The following is a 16,897-nucleotide window of genomic DNA, read 5'->3' on the forward strand; positions in this document are numbered from 1 at the left end:
GCTCCCTGCTAATACTCTGAGCAAGCAGCAGAGGATCTGCTTGGACCCATGAGACCCAGATGAAACTCTTGGCTTCTGACTTCAGCTTGGTTCGGCCCCAGCCATTACAGCCATTTGGGGTGTGTACCAGCAGGTAGAAGATCTTTCTCTCTTACTGTCTTTTCCTCTCTCTCTCCCTGTAACTCAGCCTGTCAAATAAAATAAAAAATGAAAAATTAAAAAGTCTGCATACTATGCAATCAGTAACATTAAAAACATTTTTTTGTAATGTGCAATCTTCATTATTATTGTAATGTGTAACCTTCCATTTCCAGAACTCCTTCATTTTACGGAACTAAACCTGAGACAGGTGTTGGCACAGCCTGAAGAGGCTGCTCAGTCAGCTCACATCCCATATCAAAGGACCTGAGTTGGAGTCCCAGCTCCAGTCCGGAGTCCACTTTTTGGCTAACGTGTACCCTGGGAGGCAACGACTGATGGCTCAAGCACTTGGTTCCTACCACTAGGAAGACAGGGCTCCCTGAGGCCACCAGAGAGGAAGAAGAGGGGAAGGGAACGAGGGAGGGAGAGAGCAAGGGCCCAGGAGCCGGAAGCTCTCAGAAGAGAAGCCATCTTCATGGGGGAGTGGCATGGCCGGCCATAGGAGCTTGTGTGCCTCGTGCCGGCTGGCCCTGAACCAGGCTGCCAAAAGCCCTGGACCTCCTGCAGGGTACTCTAAGAGCAATGCTGGGCCCACGTCTTTTTGGAGGTGGGCAGTAAGCTAGCTGGGAGCTCTAAGACAACCCCAGGCCAGGCAGGGATCCCAGTCACGGTCCTGGTGGTGGGAGCCCTTGGTGGGGAAGCTGTCCCTGGACTCCATGTTGGGGAGACTCCCCTCTCAGGACTCACAGGTGCTTCTCTTCAGCAGCAGTGTACCTGAGGGGTCTGCCCTGACTCCTATCTTCTGCTTGGCAACCTGCTCTCTGAGTCTGTGCCTGGGGGTGTATGTGTAAAGGGTGAGGAAGCCAGGAGCTTCTTCCAGGTCTCCCACATGGGTGCAGGGTCCCAAGGCTTTGGGACATCCTTTATTGCTTTCCCAGGACGCAAGCAGGGAGCTGGTTGGCAAGTGGAGCAGCTGGGATACAAGCCAATGCCCTTATTGCAAGGTGAGGATTTGGCCACTGAGCCATTGCACTGGGCCTACATAGGTCATTTTTAGAGAGTATTGTATTACTGTTTAAATTTCTCATTTGTTAACTGTAAGCTAAGTTAACTGTAAGACCTTCGCTCTTGGTAAAATCACACTTAAGTGACAAGGGGTAAAGGGACATGACTTATGCAACCTATTCAGAAAATACTTAAAAACCCAGAAGTATTTTCAAAGTAGCCCTCCATGACTCACTTTCTGCCAAATTCCCAAAAGACAGCTGACAGAGGCAGAGCAGGAGAGAACAGTGACAGCCCCTCCAGGACAGGAATCTCTCGTGCAGGGGTGTCTGTGCCGTTTCTTCTAGGCTCGGACCAGTCATGCAGGAGAGCTCTGGTTCTGGAATACAGGGTCCAGTGAGCTGGGGGGTCAGGTCCATGGCATCACAGAGCTAAACACACAGCTCCTGAGGCAGACCCGCTCTGTTCTCAGCCATCTGCAGGGCCTGTTCCTATGGTTTCTGGTCACTTGGGGATCCTCCACCTGTTCAGAAGGCAGTGTGACCCACTACCCTACCTTTACCTATGCGGTGAGGCCAGCTGCACATCCAAGAGCCCCTCTCCCTCCCCAACAAGGTCGCTCTCACGGGGCATTCTGGGTGGTCCAAGTCCTTGGAACCCAGCAGGTCCCTTCGAGTATGGCCATGAAGGGTGGCTCTGGCCTCTTTCCCCAGGGCCAGCCATCAGAGGGTGGCCAATGACCTAGCACCAGCCCTGTGGGTAGGACCCTGCGTCCCAGGCCTGATTGTGTACCAAGGTGCTGCAATACAGGCACCATCACCTCTTGCCCTTTCTTGGGTACAAAATGCAGCCCCTACGGTTGCTGACTCCCCAAGGAGTACCGAGGAGGAAAGCCCCTAGCAAGCATTGTGGTGCTGGGAGTAGCATTAGTTTTGTCACTGTCATCTTCAGGAGGGCTGGGGACAGGAGCCCCTGTGGATGCACCGTGAGGTGGTGATAATGGGAGAGAGAAAGGAGAGCAGCTGTTCACCAATGTGTGCACGCTGAAGTCAGTATCCCAACTCCCCTGCAGAGAGACCCACAATTACTCACTGAGCAGGAGGGGCAGGGCTTTAAGTAAGGGTGGGCTGGTGGGGCACTGCCCACCCAGAACCCTGCTAAGTGGCCATATTTGACATCCTGAGACCCATGTCCACCACAGTAATTGACTGACTCAGGGGAAAACATCTTACTAAAGGAAGCCGGTCATCAGGACCCCAGAAATGAGACCAATCAGAATTGGCTGCTTAGAGTGGGCGTGGCTTAAACATCCTACAGGTAGCAGGTGTGTGTGTGGGTGTGATGGGGGAGGGCCGGAAGACCCATGTCCTAGGAGAGTAACATGCCAGTGAGCAAGTCAGCAGGCAGGGTAGGGGCTGAGCAGGAAAGGGCAGAGAACATAACTGCTTCATGAGCCGAGCAGCCACTACGGGCCAGGCACTGCTTAGGCTCCTGACACACTTTGCCGGGTTTATCATCACAATCCACAAAGTCGGCAGTGTCCCACTGCTGCTTCCTATACAGACGTGGGGCAGTGGAGGCAGCATGCTCAAGGCCATGCAGCAGTGTGTGGCAGAGCAAGGAATCCAAGCTCAGGACTGTGCCACTCTACTGCCTTCATCACGCTCAGCCAGGTGGCCACTTGAACCCAGGATGTGAGTTCTGGCAAGGGGACAGCAGGCTCTTTGGCAGGCAGGCCTCCCAGCCTCCTGGGAACCCCCTGGCTTGGTAGCAATGTGGCTGGATACTACAGGTGGCTTCTGTGGGTACCACCCAACTAGGAGTTGCCATCAAGAGCTGGCAGTATGGGCTGGGAAAATGGGGAGGTTGGTTCAGCAACAGGCTTCCCAGGGCCAAGAAATATTTGCACCATGACAACATCTGAGTGCTGTGTGTGTGTGGAGTGAGGTAGATGCAACCATGAGCACTTAGGTACCAGAAAGGAGGCTGTGAGATGGTGGCTGAAATCCCGTTCATGTTTGCACCTGCAGAGAAGTACTATTAACACCAAGAGTGCAGGGTGGGCTAGAGGTCCACTGGGCTGGCTGGACAGCCCCTCCATTCCTGTCTTGTCTTTCGACTCTTGTTCTTGTGGTGGGTTTAGATACCTGGGCTGGCTCTGTTACTCTCCAAAGAAGGGTTTGTGTCTGAGCATGGGGTCTGCAGACTGGGGCCAGGAAATGCCTGGGCTAGCTGCCACTCCTTTCCCCACATTCCAACTGCCTGCATTTCTGACATGACCCAACACAATGGCAGCCTGGCCCAATCTGTTAAGGCACAGTGTGGCAGAGCCCTTGTGTACCCTCCAGTATCTCCCCTACTGCCTCCCTCCTAGGCAAGTGGACAGCGAGTGGACAGCATAGGGAGCAGCCCTGAGCTGCGGGCTGGGAGTGTGACCAGAGGCTCCATGCCTTTTGTTGTCACTGGCTTGTAAATGAGTCACTCAGAGAAAAGCCTTGGGCACCCCAAGGTGCCAAGCCCTTCCTTCCTGGGACAGCAAGGTTGAAAAGAGGGTTAAGGAGGAAATAGAAGCAATGCGGCCCCAACAGCAGGGGAGTCCCCATTTCTAGAAGCCCCAAGTTCAAGGAGAAGCCTCAGGGCAGTTGTCTTCAAAGTTGAGGGGCAGGTTTATAGCTGTGGGGTGGAGGGTAGCAAGGGATTCCTTGGGGGCATGCAGAACTGCTGAGTAAATCTGTATCACTCTTGAACAGAAGTGCTTCAAAAATTTCATGGACAAATGGAATTAAAAGATGTTTATTTTGATGCAAAAAAAAAAAAAAAAAACACAAAAAAACCATGAAATCCACACAGTCTTTTCAAACATCTCTTTTCCACAATTTCTCTGAAACTCTCGATAGGAGCCTATGTGGGCATCAAGCTCCCACTTGCAAGGTGCAGTGTGGCTTCCCAGCAGCTGAAGCCCACCTGGACGTGGTCCCCTACCGCTCTCCCACATGTGTGAGAGGATGCTCTGTTGGCCACCTGCCACACATCAGACTCTCCTGCTCAGGGGTGGGGCCCCGGAGGCAGGAGGGCAGACCTTCCGGGTCTCAGCCCCATGCCCTGTGCCCATCCCGTTCCTCACCTCTCAGCACCTCTCCCTGGGCAAGGCTGTTGCTGCTCAAATCCTTCACCCTTGCCGAGCCGCCTGGCCCAGGTCTTGGCTGCTCTCCTCGTGTGACACTCATTTGTGCGGGAGACTGTGAGCTCGGGTTGCTCCTAGTGCCGGGCGGGGAGGGGGAATGGGGACAGGGAGTGGTGAACACTGGTGAACACTGCCGATTCCTTTCAAGTGTCTCTCCCATCTGCAAGGCCACAGCCAACAAAATGAGCCGGCCTCTGCAGCTCCTCACCAGGGTGTGTTCTGACAAACATTTGACCAGGAGATGATGGCCAATACTTGGAGACACCTCAAGGGGAACCAAGCACATTTGCTTTTGTTGCTTTTTTTTCCCCTAATACAATTAAAGAAAATAGATCTCTATCATATATATATATATATATATATATATATATATATATATATATATATATATATGTATTTATATTTACACACAGACAGAGCCTGCAGTAAGAGCCTGCTGCAGTAAGAGGCAAAGGCTCCAGTGTTCTCCGAGATGCCCCCTGGCTTGGCCCAGAAGGGCCAGGAGGCGCCGGCTCCCCAGGGCAGCAGCTTGGGGCTTGCGGTGCTCAGCCAGTGCAGTGTACAGGGTCTGGGCAGAAGACCACAGAGCAGCCAGCGCCCACCCACCTTCCCATCCCTCCCTCTGAAAACAAGCGCAGTACCACATGGAGCTTTGCACCCCAGGCCCAAAGTGAGGACCGAAAATGGCTCCCCACTTTGGGCAGGGGCTGACTTCTTGGCAAGGGTCCTGGGGGGTGCACCCCAGCAGTATCTCAACCCCTGCACACAGAGCTGTGCTATGGACATGGAGCCCCTTGGGACAACCCAGGCTGGGGGAAACACACAGCCAGGCCCTGGTCACTGTGGAAAGCCCACCAAAGGGCCATTGGGGATGACAGGTGTTGGGGGCAGTCCTCCAGGCTGCCCTGCATGTTCTTGGGCCTATAGGAACCTGCGTTGCAGGGTGAGTCTTAAGAAACAATGCGTGGACTCCACGGCTGGTCCATGGCCAGATGTGTATCCTGAGGCTCACCCTAGGGGTCCCTGGCCAAGGGCACATTGCAGGGGTGGGATATGGCAGTGGATGAACTGGCAAATGACAGTTGGGGCCTCCAGTCAAACACCAGACGCCCATAGAGGCACATGACAGACAGCCCCACGGTTCCTGCCTCCTTCCCACCTGCCAGCTCTTTCTTCCAGCGGGTAAGACCTGAGAGAGACCCAACGTGCTGTCCTGAGATTGACGTGTGAGAGTGGGGGTGGGCTCCCCAACCCCAGGCAGCGGCATGTGTGGGTATGGGGTGCACTTGCCACGGAGCAAGTATGGTCACCCCAATGTGACCAAATCACTGAGGGTTCAAGCCAAGATCGTGAGCAGGGCATCCAGGCAGGAGGTCAGAGGCTGGCCGCGGGGCTCATCTTTGGTGCCCTTGAGCAGAGACCTCAAGACTCATTAGCCTGAGTGCACAGTTGGCTGGCACGAGCTGGGAGCTGGGAGCTGCCTTCTCCCAGCCACTTCCCTGCTGGCTCCAAAAAGCCACCGTGTCAGTAGTGTCCCAGGCAGTGTGGGATTTGCTTCGGATGCAAATCTTGTCCACCTGGCTCCAAACAGTGCCCAAGCCCAGCTGGGGGAAAGCCAGGGTGGGGGCGGGGTGGGAATGGGGAAGATAAGTGCAGTGCTCACGACTGATGTATTTTCCCCACACCTCGTGGTGGCGTGCCTGGCTGCCCCATACCAGGGCCATGCCTTCCCTCCTCCTGCTGCTGCGCTGGGCTCTGCTCAGAGCTCCCTGGGAATAATGGAGAAGGGCAGCACGGGGCTGCTGGCCTCCAGCTCCAAGGCGGTGAGGAAGCAGTCCACAGCAGCCTCATTCTGACCCTGTGCTTGCAGCACCTCCCCCAGGCCCTGCCAGGCCTCGTGGCAGGTGCTCTGCCTCTCCACGGCGTCCCGCAGCACCTTTTGGGCCAGGCTCTTGTGGCCCAGTTGACTCAGCGTGAGACCCTGGGGGAGTAAGCACAGGGGTGAGGTTACCAAGGGGGAGGGGGCAGAGGGGCTGTTAGGGCTAAGCCTGCCAATCAGGCAAAGGGTAGGAGCAGCTCCCTCATCAGCTGCCAGCCAGGGAGGCTCCAAGGTCCCTAGCCTGGATGCTATTAAAGCAGCCATGTCCTTTCATGCCCTTTGCCCATGAAAATCCTCCTTGCCCCAGGCCCAGCCAGCCTTCCATCCCAGCCTCTTGAAGCAGCCTCTAGCCTTCCCAGCCCTCACTCCCCGCAGAGGGTGCTTCCCGGGGGACTCCCGGGGATGCCATGGCCCCAGCCCTTCACCAAGAAGGGAAGCCCAAGCTTGTGGCGGGAAAGGGACGTTCTTGGCTTGTATTGGGCAGTTGGGATTCCTAGGGACTCCCAAGTACCGAGTCTGGACTAGCCTGGCCAGCGAGGCTCCTGATAGGAACGTGAGATGACTAGGGAAAGGGTGGGCTCAACAGGCTAACAGATGAAAGGCTCCAGGGCCCCGGGGTTTAGGGGTGCTGAGAAGCACAGCCCTACTGTTTTGCTCAAACAAGCCCTGTTGCCAGAGAGATGGAGGAAACAGCAGGAACTATTCGAATCAGTGGCTGAGAAGTGAAAGTGGAAGTCTGGGTACCCTGCATCCTCTTCTGCCCACCCTGGGAGGAGTACAGAGGGGATGGAGTGGGGAGCTGGTGGAAGGGACAGTGATCCCAATTTGACCTCATGTCCCAGAGAGGCTGCCTTGCACCATCTCACTGACATCTGTTCCAGCCCTCGAAGGTGGCACAGCAGGGCTACACAGGGCGTTCTCCTTCTCTGCTTTGGAGACAGAAGGCAAAGCCCTGACATGGCCTTCCTGGCCAGGCGTGGGTCAGGGTGGGGGTGGAATGCTGCCTGCTCTGAGCCTGTAGCCCCCTCTCCTGCGCCTCCCACTGATGGCCACGGACATTTTTAGCTGGAACATTTTCCTCCTCGCTGAGCTCCCCAGAGCTAGGCCCTCCGTTGCTATGGAGACGCACCAGGGAAGATGCACATGCCTGATTTCATAAAGTCCTCTGAGAGCCTGGAATACAGCCAATGAGGCAAGCCTGAGAGATGGTGCGTGTGCGCGCTCTGTAAGTCTTAGGACAAGCCTCTCCCTCTCTCTCTGGAGGGTAGGTCCTGGGGCCAGAGGCCAGGGGTTAGAGGGGGAAGGAGCTGTACTCTGGTGGCCTCTACAAACCCTGGGCAAGGCTGCACCCAGGCCACCACACACCCACACAGAGGTGTGTGGCGGACAAGGGCAGCCAGATGGGAGCGGTGCTGACTCAGGGCTGCCCAGGACCAGGGGCAGCAGTGTCCGTCTGGCCAGCAGGGCTCCGGGCCAAGCTGGTCTGCCCACATAGCCCAAGAGCTGGGCAGAGCAGCTCCCAGTGGAACCGGGCCCATGGGGAGGGGCAAGGCAGGCGAGCCGCCGGCTGCCAGACACCAAAATTGAGCACCAAAAATGGAAGGTTTGGGCTCTATGAGTCCTGCCCATGGGGAGCAACAGAGGACGGGGCGGGGGTGGGGCAGCCAGGCTGGGTGGGCGGCGCCCGGTGGCTTCTACACAGGGGGAGGCTTTCTCTCTTGAACTTTCTCCGCATGCTTTTATTTGGGAAAAGGGCTCCCCTGCTAAATTACCACGCGTTTGAATGCCCCCATCTCAAGATGCACGTGGGCTTTTGGGAAGGGGTCAGGTGTGTCGGCAGGCTGCAAGGTGTGTGTGTGCGCGCGCAGGCTTTTCTCAGCATGGAAGGGTTGCTCCAACCCTCCCCACTGTCTGTGGAGAGGCAAAAGACCCTGGCTGGGCAGCAAGATGCCCGTGGCATTGGAATCCCCCAACACTGCTGCCAACAAGGGCTGTGACTCTAGCCACCTCAGAGCTGTGGGTTCCTCATCCCTGGGGGATAGGGGAGTGACGGGGAAGATGGCATAGGCTGCTGTGAGGATTCCGTGGTGATGAACTTCAACAAGTGCAGCCAGGGGCATGGAGTGGGCAGAGAGATCATGGCAGTTCCTCCAAGAAAAGCAGAGGGTGCCCTGGGTTTGGAGGTGAGGGGTACAGCTGATGTGGAGACTGGGAGAGAGGCATGGCTCTGCGTGGTGACTGTGGCAGGTGGGCAGGTGCTGGCTCCCCCCTTCCCCCCACCCCCGTTCCTCCCACCTCCACCCTGGGATGCTGACCTGAGGGCCTGAAAGGAGACACCAGTGCCGGGGTCAGGCTGGGGCCCAAAGGCGGGGGTGGGGGGAGGTGGGGGGGGGGGCGGGGAGACCTGTAACAGGATCTGCTGCCAGCTGCCCCTGACACCAACCGCCTCAGTGTTTGGTAGCAACTTGGAGCTGTTTGCTGCCTGGCAACTGCGCGGACCCAGCCACGGGAAGATTCCAGGTCTCACCTGCTCTGCCTGCACTATACCAAGCGTCCACTCACACCCTCCTGGCTCCCCAGTCACCCAGACGATGGACAGACACTACACTTTGCGCCTTGGGTCCAGACAGCAGCCCTTGCTGAATCCTCCTGTCTCTTGCTTACTGGATGCGACAGCCCAGACCAGCCCCTGAACCCAACCTGGGTACCATCCATAGCTGCAAAACCAGTTACAGGGGTCAGAAGCCACGGGCAAGTTGGTAAGGCCACTGACCCCGCAGGCCGGAGCCACCCACGTGGTCCCAGGAAGGGACAGGACTGGGCCATTCCTACCTCCATTCTCTCCTTCTTCCCTCCCTCTCCAATCTCAGGGAGGTGGGGCTCCCTCTGGCCAGGCCTTAGCTGCTCAGCACCCTGCTTCCCCCAGGAAACCATTCCTGACAACACAATCTCCCCACTTGATCTCCAGGTCTGGTTCTTTTCCAGTGGGCTCTTGTTCCTATGCCCGGCCCTGCCCAGGATGTGAGGGACAAGGCCCTGTCTCCTGTCTGTATTGCCATTCCCCACAGGAGGGTCCTGGGTGCAGAAAAGGGACTCAGTGGTCTTGATGTGATTTTTCAGAACTGCCTCCCCACACGCTGCCTCCCCATTCATTCCACGCCTGACCCTCTCCGCCCCCCTCAAGGCAGGAAGGGTGGCAGAAAGGTGGCGTGTGTACACCTGTGTATGTCCCTTTCTTTGCGGGGAGGCATGCCCCAAGGAAGCAGCTCGCGGGGAGGCCTGGCCAGCTGTGGTCCAGGCTGAACACTCCCTCCCTACTCCTGCTCTCAAGTATTTATAGAAGTTATTTTGGGAATTTTCTTTCTGAGCTCAAGGCACATTCCTGGGATTCTGTGACAGACTCTCCAGCTGGGAAGCTGGGAATCATCTGGAGGCCAGTGGAGCCTCCTGGTCCCTGGAGCCCCTGGTCTGGGGACACAGAAGGGGCTGCATGGGAAGGGGACACCTACAACACGCCTTGCTGGCACTGGGGGCTCCTGGCCTTTCCCACTCCCTTAGTTGTGCCCGCCCTCAACCAGTTTGACCAGCCTGGGAAGCTGCTCTGCCCTGCACATCCCTAGGGGCTGCTCCCACTTCCTCCTGGGGTGTGGAAGAGGGGCACACCTCCTTATAGACTCCACCCTGTGTCTTGCCCTGGAGGGAGGGCGGGGAAGGAAGAGGCCCCTGCTGAGGGGGTCCCAAAGGCACTGGGAGGCCCACCATGGTGGGAATCCTTTAGGATGGGGCAGGGGTGTGTGTGGGGGTGTGCCTCGAGCGCTGCAGAGCCACACGTGATGTTTTCTCTTCCTGGGTCCTCTGGAGGTGACATCCAAGAACCCCCCAAGTGGCCTCTCGGCAGGAGCCTTTAGAGGAGCTGGGGATCACACCCACCACCCACACCGGAAGTGGATTTCAAGACCCTGGCTGGTGCAGCCTCCAGGCAGGAGGCCTGGGAGGAGGCTGCAGGTGAGCTTTCTGGACACTTAAGTGCTAGAGGTAAAAATCCTTGTGTTGGGGAGCAAGAGGGGGACCCAGCCGAAAGGGGCTCCAACAGCCTCCCTGGTTGTGGGGGAGGGTGGCAGCGGCAGCGCTGGACAAGTGGGGAAGGGGCTTTGCCAGTCCTCACCCCTGTCTTTATGGACACAACTGAATCTGGAGCTAAATCATGCCGGCGGTGCTTAGCCCTCCTGCTCTGAACCCACTGCCAGCTCAGCTCACCCAGTGTCCCGCCCACCTCCTCCTCAAGTGTGTGGATGGACTTCAGCAGCCACACCCTGTTCTGGGCTTCCCAGCAGGTTCAGAAGCGGATGGGGAGGACTTGGTGACCTGGCCAGGCAGAGTCTGGGGCTCCTGTCTCACCTCCCTCACAGGGAGCCTGAGGAACATACCATTTCCTCCCATGTGAGTCCCTGCTGCCCCGAGTCCTGGGCTGCCACAGGGCAGAGAACACGTGAGATCCACACACCACAGTGTTCCGGCAGCTTCAACAAGACAGTGCTGAGGGAATCTTCCCCCGGCTTGCAATTGCCTGCTCTTTATGCACACGTGTGGGAAGCTGGCAGGAACAGAGCGAAGGGGAGGGTGGGGGAGGGAGGAGCTGCCCACGCAGGAGCCAACTGCCCCTCTGGTTGCTTGTAAGTTTAAAAGTGGGCAGAGGTCTGCCTCCTACTTGCTCCAGTTTCAGCAAATCAGCAAGGCACCCAGGGGGGCGGCGGGGAGGCAGGGAGAAAGAAAAAGACCACTTCAGAAACATCTGTAGGGAGCCACTCTGGACAGTTAGGCGGTTACCATGGAAACCCACTCTTGGAACCTGCTTCAATTTCAAGAAAATCGCTACCAACCATAATAAGCACACATAAGAGAGGGTACACTGTTGACTGCAGAATCTGCCTTGTTAGTGGATTTTGCTCGGCTCTAGGGCCCAGCCTTCAGGCTCATATCCAAGAAGGCAGGGAGAGCCAGCCATCTCTGCCTTGGCACCAGGCCTAATGACAACCCACATCCTCCCACCTACCTCCCTTGGCTGAGTTTCTGGATGTGACCTCCAGCAAGGCATGTATCAGGGAAGCCAACGTCTGAACTGCAAGCGGAAGGAACATGCATTTTGCAAAAAAAAAAAAAAAGAAAAAGAAAAAGAAAAAAAAGGCAAAGATGCCAGGGGAAGGATGCTAAATACTCAGGCAGCTGAGGGGGAGATCAGGTAGTGGGAACCAGAGCTGAGTTGAGATCTTCTGTTCTTGGGCTGTTTCTGAAGACTCATGGGTTGGAAAGGGTCTTATAAAGACGCCCAGCTCCGGAACTCCCCCCCACGTGATGTGTTCCTTCTCTTGGCAATACCTCCCCCAGACGATCACCGCCTACGGTATTGCATGACATTCTCCCTGACACAGAACTGCAGTGGCTCCCTCACAGACACATTAGACCGTGGGTAGCAAGGACAACCTTCCGGCCATCCGGAGTCCTCCCCGTTCTTTTGCGGGCTCCATGTGGCAGGCATCAGGGACACCCTCCTGCTGTTCTACACAGGAGATCTGGGATATCCAAGACAGAACCCTGTTCCCAGGAGGTCAAGATGGCCACTCGCTGTGGGCTCCTCAGAGATCCATCTAACGCCTCCTGTGCACTCACAGGCTTGGCCAGGCTCAGCCCCGTGTGTACACACTGAAGTGGCCATTACAAGGATCCACCATGTCACCTGTCACAGCAGGTACTCAGTGAAGTTTTTCTTGGTTCAGAGTCTCCAACCTCAGACAGGTAAGGAACACCAAAGCTCCCTGACTTGCCCCGGATCGCCCAGACACACAAAGCGACCAGGCCAGGATGAGGGCACTGGCCCGCTGCTCCCTAGCCTCCACACCACGTTCCGCAGGAAGACTGCTGTGCACTGGGACCTGAGGCCGGAGCCCACGTCCTAGGCTTCTTATTATCACTGCAGTGTGTGCCTGCACCAGGCCTGGCATCCCAGTCTGCCCAGACAACCCCTTCCCATCCCCCAAAATTCCATCAAGAAGACTGAGAGGGAGGGGGTCAACCCAACCCCCAGAGAGGAGCTAGGCACCTGCCTGGAGCTCAGGGTTAGGACCAGATGAGCAATAGGAAGGCCAAAAAGAAGTTCTGGAGCAGCCTGCAGGGGTACCAAGTGAGAGCCACAGTGAGCCATTACTCCCAGTCCACAGTGGGGAGCCTATCTCCCCTGGGCACCAGGCGATAGCAATGGCAGCTAGGCCCTAGTAGGCAGTGGGGCAGGGGCTAAGGGGGGGCGAGTGGGACCAGGGCCCGGGGCCTTGGGAGGGCAGACTCACCAGACTGTACATGATGCGCACCCCGTCAGGGTTCACTGTTAGTGCCTCCTTATACAGCTGCTTGGCCTCCTGCAAGTTGCCCTTGGCCTCTGCCAGCCGGCCCCGCATGTAGAGCACCGAGTGAGAGGTGGGGAAGAGGCCCGCAGCCTCCTGGATGCAGAAGCTGGCTTCCTTGAGGTGCTTTTGCTCCATGAACAGCTCAGCTGCAGAACCAGAAGGGTCGTGGGAGGTGTGAGTGGTGGGGGGCTGCTCTGCAGGGAGGGGTAAGATTCCACCAGCTCCCAGCACAGGCCAAATTCATCATGGGACTAGCAGGGTCAAACTGGGGAAGGGGAATGTCTCCTGAGTGTACACCCTGTGTCATGCACCTTGCTAAGCAACCTCCCCCCACCTTCCACGAACAGTCTCCGAGCGTGAGACTTTACATAGTCCCTGCTGACCACGAAACCAGGACACAGAGGGGAAGGTGTTTGTCCGTGGCTACAGCTGGATTCGGCACTGCAGCCAGGGTCTGACTTAGCAGCCTGGGGCTGGGAGCTCACGTGGATGACTCTGACTGCTGCCACAGGTCCCAGGAGGAGGGACAGAGGTGGCCATGGTGGGACTTTTCAGTCCCCTCTATCTGAGCTGGTGGGAGTCTGACAAAGGACAGAACAGTCAGGGCAAGACAAGGTGGACCCCATCCTCAGAAGAAGCAAAGGGATCCTGCCAAGGCTGTGGGTGGCCTAGGAGGGGGACAGGAGTGCTAGGAGCACCCGCTAAGGGCAAAGCTGTAGAAAATGACCACTTGTGTTTATAGAGCTGGCTGCAGGCCCAGTCCTGACAGTGTTAAATCCCTTTTTTCATGACTCCTCCCTTGCTGGGGGCATGGGGTATGCTAGCATAACCTCCACCCTAAAAAGCCCGGCTGACGAGGAAAAACGTCAGTCCATTCCTTCTGTGAGAAAGGGGTCCTCCAGCCCCCCTTGCATGGCCAGCACACAGCCCAGGCTCCTGCAAACAGGTAGGCCCAGATCTGCCCCTGGTGTGTATCAGCGGGTAGAGGGCAGTTTCTCCAGTCCTGGAGCAGCCCACACAAACATACATTTCCATCCCGCGCTGCTCAGGCCCACGCCCCCAGCAGGCGCTTTTAGAACGGTTCTTGGCTGGCCTGGCAGCCTGCTCGGCCTTCCTTTCAAAGCAGCTCCCCGCCGGCGTGGGTGCCCATGCGGAGGCCACAGAAGGATGGCAGCCCAGATGGGTGTGCAGGAGGCCAGCCGAGTCTGCGGGTACCAGTGCCAAGTGCTTTTCCTAGCACAGGCTGAGAGCTGAGGTTATGCTAGTTCACATTATGTCTGGCTTGGGGTGGGTAACAGACATCCTTGGTGCAAGTACCCACAAGGAGGGTGGAGACAACAACAAAAAGGCCCAGGCACTCCCTCTTCCTGTCCTGACAGGTGTCTGCAAGAAGAGCTAAGGCAGGCATTGGCTCCCACATGCAGCATGCAGGGTTCTTAGTGCAAATATTGTGTGAGGGACATTGTGCAACCCAAGAGGCTTGCCATATGCTAAAATGCTACAGGGGGCTTTTTGGAGCCAGTGTGTTGCTTTTCTCTCCTCTACTGCAGACAAGAACCCAGGAGAATCAGAGAATTTGCTAAACCAAGAGATACCAGGTTCCCCTGACGCGCGCACGTGTGTGTGTGTGTGAGAGAGAGAGAGACAGAGAGACAGAGAGACAGAGAGAGAGGGAGAAAGAGTTCCAGACAGGCTCTTGTCCCCGGAGACAGGATGATGTGGAGAGTTCCAAGGCAGACAGCACACACAGATGTGGCCAGGAGAGACAGAACTCAGGGCCCTGTGGGAAGAGCAGTGGCCAGGAACTTGGCTATCACTCTTTCTTGCCTATGCTGCCCAGCTGTGGCTGTCTCCATAACCCAAAGGCCCACGTCAGAGTATTCCCTTCTGATAGCAAGTCAGGTCCTCTGCTGAGGACACAGAGTGGAGGTGCAGCTGGGGGTGGACAGCGGAGCCACTAAAGCCCTTAGGAGGACCACTCAAGCAGGCAATTCTGAGTGCCACAGGCACTCAGCAGGGGTCGGATCAGGGTGGCTGCTGTGGCCAGGTCAGGCTTTCTGGGGGAGCAGCATTTGAGCTGGGACTTTGAAGGTTGTAGGGGCATCCGGGCTGGCAGAGAGGAGGAGACCATGCTGACCTGGAGGGCTGGGCTCCATGATCTGAGAGTTCCCCAGGGTCAAAAGAGGAGAGGACAGAGGCAGAAGAAAGTGCTGGGTTGTGCATGTCTGTGGGCGGGGAAGCTGCTGTCTGCACCATGGTCAAGTTCTTTAGACCTCGGCGTCAGCAGTCCCAACCCAGGCCTGGCTCGTGTGGCCCTGGCATGGCTCATTAACCTGTTTACAACTTGCTGTGCAGTCTCCTGAGCCCAGTGGAGGCTCTCCCCTGTCTTTGGGGATTTGCAGTGCCTTCACATCAACAGATTTCAATTAGAAGGGCCCCACCCCAGTCCCTTCTCTCTTGCCTCACAGCCCCCAGGGCTTTGGGAATCCCTTGACCTTGCCAGGCTGGTCATCATCCAGAGACCATGCTCCAAAGCACAGGGACAGGACCGTTGCACACTGACGGGCTGCATTACCAAGCAAGCAGGGAACCATTGGCACAGAACCTGAGGAGCTGGGCCTCCTAAGGCTGCCTGGTACACCAGCTCGGGGAGGCCCAGTCTCTAGCGAGGGCCTCAAGTCCCAGGGCTGCAATGCACCTGCTTTCAGCGCCTCAGCATCCTTGGGCAGACGCCCCCTAGCTCCCTGCTCAGCGTTTTACCAAACTTGGTGCTCCTTTTGCAGCCAGCCAGCCAGCAGGCCAGAACACAGCAGGAGCTCATGACACCACGCCCACTGCTCCCTTGATCCCCTCCCTCCTGGCTTAGTGGCCTGGCCCCTGCAGTGGCACAATTTCCATTGTTCTGGCAAACAAGACCTTGCAGTACCCTGCGTCATGCGGCCCTCTTGTAGTCCCCCAGGCCACCACCTGTCTTCCTACCCCTGATAACACTTGGTCTCACCTCTCTGCCTACCTCTTGTCCTCCTTTTCTGCCTGTCTCCCTCCGTTGTTCTCTTCTTACTGTCTCTCTCCCCTCCCTGCTGAGCTGTCTCTCTGCAGGCTACAAATGGAAAACATTTGTTCCCTGGAGTGCTGCAAGACTCCCTTTCAAGATTTCCCCTGGAGGCTTCCTGGTGTGAGCAGGCACCCAGGGCTGACCAACTCCAGCTTCCTAGCCAATGCCTGCCTCCTTCCACCCAGGCCAGGTGTGGCTCTCTCTCCAAGGCCCATTTCCACTCCCTTGTCCTCAGCCTGGCCTTGTGCTCGGTGACCTATAGGCCTTTTAGCAGCCTTTCCTGGTGGAGCGTGTTTCCTACAGAGAACTCCCGCCTTCCTCCCAGGGCAGCAGAGCCTAGGCCCCAAATGGAACGCTCACTAGCTAGCCTTGGGGCTTCCTCACCAGATGGGGCAGCTTGGTGACCCCCAAAGGAAATGAGAAAGTGAGCACCCTGAGCATCCTCTCCATGGAGCAGGTCTTCAAGATCTACAGACATCCAGGGTCAAGGAGCAGGAAGGGGAGTGGAGGAGGGGGAAGGTAGACGACCCCAAAGGTCAGGTGCACACAGTCCAGTGAGTGAGCTGGGGCTTGTTGGTGACTTCTGTCCTGAGAGCAACCTCCCAGCCAACTCAGGAGACTAGGAAGAAAGAAGGGATATGAGGAAGGGAGGCACAGAAGACAGGAGGGAGAGATGGGTGGGGATCTGGGAGAAGAGGCAGATCCAAGGAAGATAGGACGAGAAAGCAGAGGAAGAGGAGTGGGCAGGAAAGAGCTTTTCTGGACCATGACTTTATGTTTAAATACAAGCTTTAGTCACAGCCTGGAGGCTCAGCCATGGGTCCCTAGTCTGTCACACAAACAGCTGGGGTGGCTTCTACAGGCAGGCCAGAGTACCAGTGCTCAGAGGGTAGGGGCCTGGCATTGAGGAGGAGGCTTAGTCCAGCTCTCTCCAAATCCTCGAGGGGCAGGGCAACCCACTCCCGAGTCCAACTTCTTATCTCGGCACACTGCCAGCTCCCAGAGACAGGCATGGCAGCGAGCAGGGGCTGGTTCCTACTCTTTGGAAAGCATCTTGTGACCCTGGGGATCCTGGAGCATCCCAGTCTCTTACAGACGCTTCCGCCCAAGCAACAACCCTCTCATCCTGCATTTCTCAGGAATGGAAATCCTCCAGGAGGCTTGTTCTGTTTTTAATTTAAAAAATGCTGTTTACTTGAGAGGCAGACAGAGAGACACTGCCATCCACTGGTTCA

At 56.9% G+C, this 16,897-nt stretch overlaps 1 protein-coding gene across 1 annotated transcript in view; it reads right to left on the reverse strand.

Moving 5' to 3' along the window:
* Positions 1-5,984: 5,984 nt before the first annotated feature.
* TTC7A (tetratricopeptide repeat domain 7A) overlaps positions 5,985-16,897 on the reverse strand; it is a 95,513-nt gene continuing 84,600 nt past the window's right edge. Inside the window, exons 19-20 of the mRNA XM_058667982.1 lie at positions 12,551-12,753; positions 5,985-6,311 (exon numbers count right to left, since the gene is read on the reverse strand). Of these exons, the coding sequence (XP_058523965.1) occupies positions 6,090-6,311; positions 12,551-12,753 (425 nt within the window). The 3' untranslated portion in view covers positions 5,985-6,089. The remainder of the gene's footprint in view (positions 6,312-12,550; positions 12,754-16,897) is intronic.

This window comes from Ochotona princeps, chromosome 8 (genome assembly GCF_030435755.1).
Source record: "Ochotona princeps isolate mOchPri1 chromosome 8, mOchPri1.hap1, whole genome shotgun sequence".
Classification (NCBI taxonomy): Eukaryota; Metazoa; Chordata; class Mammalia; order Lagomorpha; family Ochotonidae; genus Ochotona; species Ochotona princeps.